General features: G+C 50.5%; 1 protein-coding gene across 1 annotated transcript; it reads right to left on the bottom strand.

Moving 5' to 3' along the window:
* Positions 1 to 905: 905 nt before the first annotated feature.
* On the bottom strand, positions 906 to 3,539 carry LOC137167428 (metallothionein-1-like). The gene is made up of 2 exons (XM_067569575.1): positions 3,400 to 3,539; positions 906 to 1,327 (listed from the first exon to the last, which is right to left on the bottom strand). Exon 2 carries the CDS (start codon positions 1,223 to 1,225, stop codon positions 1,034 to 1,036), a length of 192 nt encoding a protein of 63 aa, XP_067425676.1. The 5' UTR covers positions 1,226 to 1,327; positions 3,400 to 3,539; the 3' UTR covers positions 906 to 1,033.
* Between the last annotated feature and the right edge of the window lie 1,829 nt (positions 3,540 to 5,368).

Raw genomic sequence — 5,368 nt, 5'->3', positions numbered from 1 at the left:
TGTTCCCCAGAAGCATCAGTTTGTGGCAGGAGTGTGATCAATGGTGACTGGCTGGGCCTGGGACTCAGGATGCCTGAGCAGAAGAAGGAATTGAACCCTGGTCACCTGTGTCTCAGCCCAGGGCCTTCCCCCCCCAGCCATTTTTTCTAGCAGGGGCTCGTATAGCATGAGCGGTGCTACATAAACACCTGGTCCTTTTGGTTTATGGGTCCTTTTTTCTTTTCGCTTGTACAATAAAATCAGATTCTTTGGACAATCCTTCATTGATCCATGTCCCTAGACTAGCTCATTGCTGACAATCCGGCCATAACTTTTTTATCATTTCAGTGCTGAGGAAATTGGGACAAAATGTGTCTTCCAAAGCTGCTCCATGCATGTGGACCAGACACTGGCAGCGAAAAGGATGCCACCGAGTTGTGCATCAGAAACCAGCAGCCAAGGGGTTAAACAGCCCCCTTCTCTTTAGGGCATCTTTATTTTCAGATCTCTTGGGGAGGAGGGAGGTAGGATTAGTAGATTCCCCCCACCCGCCCCCAGAATGTCAGCTACCTTCCCGCTCACCCATCCCCAGTGTGTGCAGAGGTAGAGGAAAGGAAAGAAAACTGGAAGAGGTGAAGAAAAATAGAGAGGAGAAATTATAGAAGGAAAAGAAAATGTAAGACGCCCCAGAGCAAAGCATCTCGCATTAGCCATGCAGGGGGAAGGCAGAAAACCCTGCCTGGTATTGATTGGTGTCTGTCAAGTACTGAAGAACAATGGCCGTGCTTCATGTCCAGGCACTGCACCAAAGCATGGATCAATGAGAACCGTCAATACAACAGGAATTGCGCTGCAGCCATGGCAACTGGGAAGACAGGAATTAAGAGCGGTTGCTTTTTTTTTTACGTATATACATGTAACTTTATTGCTTTAGGTAGCTTCTGCTCACATCACAAATACTAACCGTATCTGGACACACATACAAAAAGCACAGTAATGTTATTTTCAGGTCATCAGATAAACAGATCATTGTCAGGAAGGGCAGTTGCATACGTTATTTGCAGCAGCTGCATTTGGTGGAAGGTTGCCCTTTGCAGATCCGTCCTTGGGCACACTTGACACGTCCAGGTGGGCAACAGGAACAGCAGCTTTTTCTGCATGATGTGCATTTGCAGTGTGTGCATTTGCAGTTGTTACCACGGGTGCAAGTGCCGCTGATAGCACAGGGACAGTCCTGGGGGTCCATCACTCGCTGGGCTTCAGCCGCCGTGCTAGATGGCTCCTAACTTCACAGCTGCTACAACTTGCTCGATGGATCTGAAGGGGAGCGAGTGAGAGAGCCAGAGATCTGGGAAAACGAAAAATAACCCTTTGGCGAGCTGTTAGATTTAAGGCTTTTGGGGGGGAGTGTATGGGGGCGGAGGGGAGGTGGATGGTAATTTAAATGAAGATTTTGGGCCCCATGTTCCTCAAGTGATTTGGAGCGAACTTGCTTTTTGTAGGGGGCAACCCAACTTGAGACACCATAAAGGGGCTCTGATTTCCAGCTGCCCTCTGCAAATCAAGACCCTATTTAAGGCATCTGAAGTCATATCTCCAAAATGGAGGCACCCCAAAGTTCCTAGGCCCCACATCCTCAAAGGGATTTAGGTGCCTAACTCACGTTGGATTTTTTTTTTAAAGAGGTTGATATGGAAGTGACAGAAAAATAAGGATGGATTTGGGCCGGGACCATCTTTTTGTTCTGTGTTTGCACATCATCTAGCGCCCAGGGCCCTGGTCCATGACTGGCGCGCCTAGGCGATACCGTAATACACCTAGCAGTCGATAATAATGACCCGAATAATTTCAGCGGAAAGTTTGGAAACTGATCGTGCGGTCAGGAACGGAGGAAGAAAATGGAAAAGCGTCTCCGTGGCCATCAGCAGCTGACCCGCAAAGTCGAGAGGGAGAGAATTTGGTTATTGGAGCCTGCTTGAAATGGCTCTTTAAATAAATAAATCTAATTTCATTTGAAATGAGCCGAGGGGTTTTTTTTTGACTCCCTTCCTGCGACAAGGGAAAAGTTGGGTTCAATTCTAAACAGGAGTTAAGCGCCTCTGGACCTTTGGGGGTCTGGGCCAAAGACACAACAGGCTGTGAGGGGCTCAGATCCAGCTCCTCAAAGGAGTTTAGGAGCCAGGCTCCCATTGATTTCAGGGGAGAATTAGGAGCTTAGGTATCTAGCACTCAGACACTACAATAATGGGGGTGTAATTGGGCAGCCCTGGGCCAGCCAGCCCTGGGCCAGCCAGCCCTGTTCAATTAGCCCTGCCTATGCCCTAATTAGCAGCCTCCCAGCCTGTGGCGTAGGACTAAGGGGGTCAGAGGGCAGCCTGATGAACACCTGGGCCTTATAAAAGGGCTGAGCCAGGGCACTGTCAGGAGCAGCCTGGGTTTTTGAGTGAAGTTCTGGGATAGGGGTAATGGGACAAGGTCTCTAGGGAAAGCAGCCTGGGGGTCAGTGCTCTGTAACAGAGTGGGGTGAGATGCAGAGGCACCTCTGCGGAGGTGCTGACGAGTATCCCAGGAGAGGCAAAAGAGCCTTTGGTTTGTCTGGATGCTGGTTACCCTGGAATAGGGTTACCAGATGTCCTGATTTTAAAGAGATAGCCCTGATATTTGGGGCTTTGTCTTATAGGTGTCTATTTCCAAACACGCCCCCATCCCTGTCCTGGTTTTTCACACTTGCTATTTGATCACCCTGCCCTGGAAAAGGTTAAATTTATGTAGTGGCTTGTGTGCAGGGCTAAGCCACATCAAGGTGAGCTATGGAGGGAAAGCCGAGGGGAAGGAAACTCAGGCAGGGAGTGGCTGCTGTGCTGTGCCACGTTATGCCAGAAGGGGGTGTAGGGGACAGGCCACATGTGACAGTGGGGCCCCGGAAGTACCTTAGCTAGACACGCCCTGATTCTGAATAGTGTGGAGCACCTGCAATTAGTTATAAGGGGAGGGGCTTTTCTGTGTCTCCTGGACTTCTGATGAGGCAGGATCAGACCCCTGGAGTGTGGAGGGAGTCCCGGATTGGGTGCTCCCTGGGAGTAGGAGCGGGGATGCGCTGGCTGCTGTGTGCTGAGCAATGATGCTCATAACACTATTCTGACACCCCCCTTTTCTGTAGGGACCATGCAAGAAAGTCATTCGCATGTGAGCATCCTGGCACCCGGCTTTGGTGAGGAGCAAGTATTTTTCTGCTGCTCCAGTTGCCAGAACTGGCTGGGAGGCCGTGGGGCCTAGAGAATGAAGCATTGGCTTGGACTCAGGAGAGCTGGCTTCTCTTCCTGGTTCTGCCCGTGGCCCGCTGGGTGATCTTTGGGCAAGTCACTTGCCTGCCCTGTGCCTCAGTTTCCCCATCTGTAAAATGGGGAGGATGATACTGACCCGCTTTGTAAAGTGTGTTGAGGTCAGCTGATGAAAAGCAGATGCTGTGGAAGAGCGTGGCATTGCCCACAGCTGTTCTGCTCACAACTGCAGTGTCTTCAGGGATGCAGCCTGGGTGAAGCAGTGCCCCCAGCCCATCTGATGTAAACCAAGTCCACTGGCTCGCTCCTACCCCGGCACTACAGAGCTGCATGGGCTAGTGCGTGTGTGTAATCACGCACGCCAGCTGGGTGAATCTCCCACTCCGAGTATTGATTGGGGCTGCATTGATCCGTAGGAAGAAGAGGGTGGGGGGGGAAAATCAATGGCACTTGTTTCTGGGTCTTGAGGATTCACTCACACATGTGCACCATGCAGGAGCTGCTTTGATTTGGCGGGGGTGGGGGGGGGGCCTGGGCTTCCATGAGCTGAGATGAAAAGGCACCGTTGCTGCTTCTGCTTGGGGGGAAAATAGCTTGTTTACATCTTGCCCAGCAATAGTGTTCTCTGGCTCCATAATCTGCATGTCCTCGTCCCATCAGCAGCCAGGCCGGCAGACAGCAAGGCATGGGATGCCCAGTAATACGGTGAGTGAGTTATTTTGGAGGGCAAGCGGGGTGCGTGGGTGAAGGAGGGAGGGCAGTCTGGGGCTGGGGGGGGAGCAAGGGCCGCTATACATGGGGGGGCAGGCGCCCTGGGATTTGTCATTCAGATTTCCCAGCTGTAAAACAGGCCCGTCGGGTTCGGTCCAGCATTTAGCAGCTGGGCCCATGTGCTGGAGGGAGCTGTGTTGGTTGATTTCAATAGAGGGCGCTGTTCCCTCTGAGATGGCACCTGGGCCTATCACCCTGCATGGTGCACAGGGGGGGCGCGGTGCTGCTGGGAAGCCCCTCTCTCAGCGCAGACTCTGAACTGCCTGTGCTGACTATAAACCCTGCCCCGCCTCTTGTAGGAAAGGAGATTTGAGCCCCATCGGCCTGGGGGTCATTATGTTCTACATCCCCATAATTCCCCCTGCAGTATCAATTGTCTGTGGTAATCTGCTTAAACAGGGCTTGCTGTGCCACTGTAAAGCAGCTGCTGCATTTCGATCCAGAGGTGGCTGCATTTCAATGCTGGGAAAGTGTTCCCTGTGTAACATCGCTGTGCACTGTAAAGTTCCACATCAGAGGTGGCCGCATCCCGGCAGCTGGCGAAGTGATATCCGCATATGCAGCCTTTGTGTAGTTGTAACATGTGGGAGCTCAGATGGACTTCTTTATTCCTCACTTCTGCTGTAGAAGCACTCTGATCCTTTTGGTACTGAGGTTCAATGCAATTATGTCATAACACATCCCGGTCTTTATCCCTTCCTCCACTGCACATCGCACGGCTTCTAGACTATGCAGATTTCCCATATGAGCAATAAAACAAAGCAGCTGGGATCTAAATAATCACTTGAACTTTACCTTTGGTGTAAATGCAGGAGAAAAGCAGCTGTGAGAGGTGTGGAGAGAGGAAAGAATAGTCATCCAGAATAAACAGTGTCTGATATTGATTTAGGCCTATGGTTAGAAAGAAGAATATGCCAGCACAGCAGAACCCTGAGTGGACAGAATATGTTGGCTTGTCTGATCAATAGCCCAATACATCAGGAGTAACCATGGAAACATGCATGCGGGGGGGGAGGGGGAATCAGCCAATCTTTAAGGAACGTTTGTCGGTTATCAGAGCTGTGTATTTCTAATGAAGCGCAGACAGATCACAGAAAGAGGCAGGGGTAAGCAGAGGATACACAATGGGGTGGGATAGCATACAGGTTTCATCTTCTTAAGTGTGAGACATGTACTTTACTCCCGAGTGGCAAAGCCGCAGGTGTTTTATTCGTATCACACTGTGTTGTGATATGTAGAATCCCAGATCTCCTTAACAGGAGGTGCTTATTTAAATAAAAGAATTACAAAATACAAGCATACACTAAATACATAAAAATTCAGGTTTCTACCTAGCT

The sequence above is a fragment of the Emydura macquarii genome, unplaced genomic scaffold (genome assembly GCF_026122565.2).
Source record: "Emydura macquarii macquarii isolate MOO-44397 ecotype Brisbane River unplaced genomic scaffold, CSIRO-AGI_Emac_v2 contig_2924, whole genome shotgun sequence".
Taxonomy (NCBI): Eukaryota; Metazoa; Chordata; order Testudines; family Chelidae; genus Emydura; species Emydura macquarii.
The sequence above is the reverse complement of the archived record's forward strand: the minus strand, read 5'-3'. Positions and strand labels throughout refer to the sequence as shown.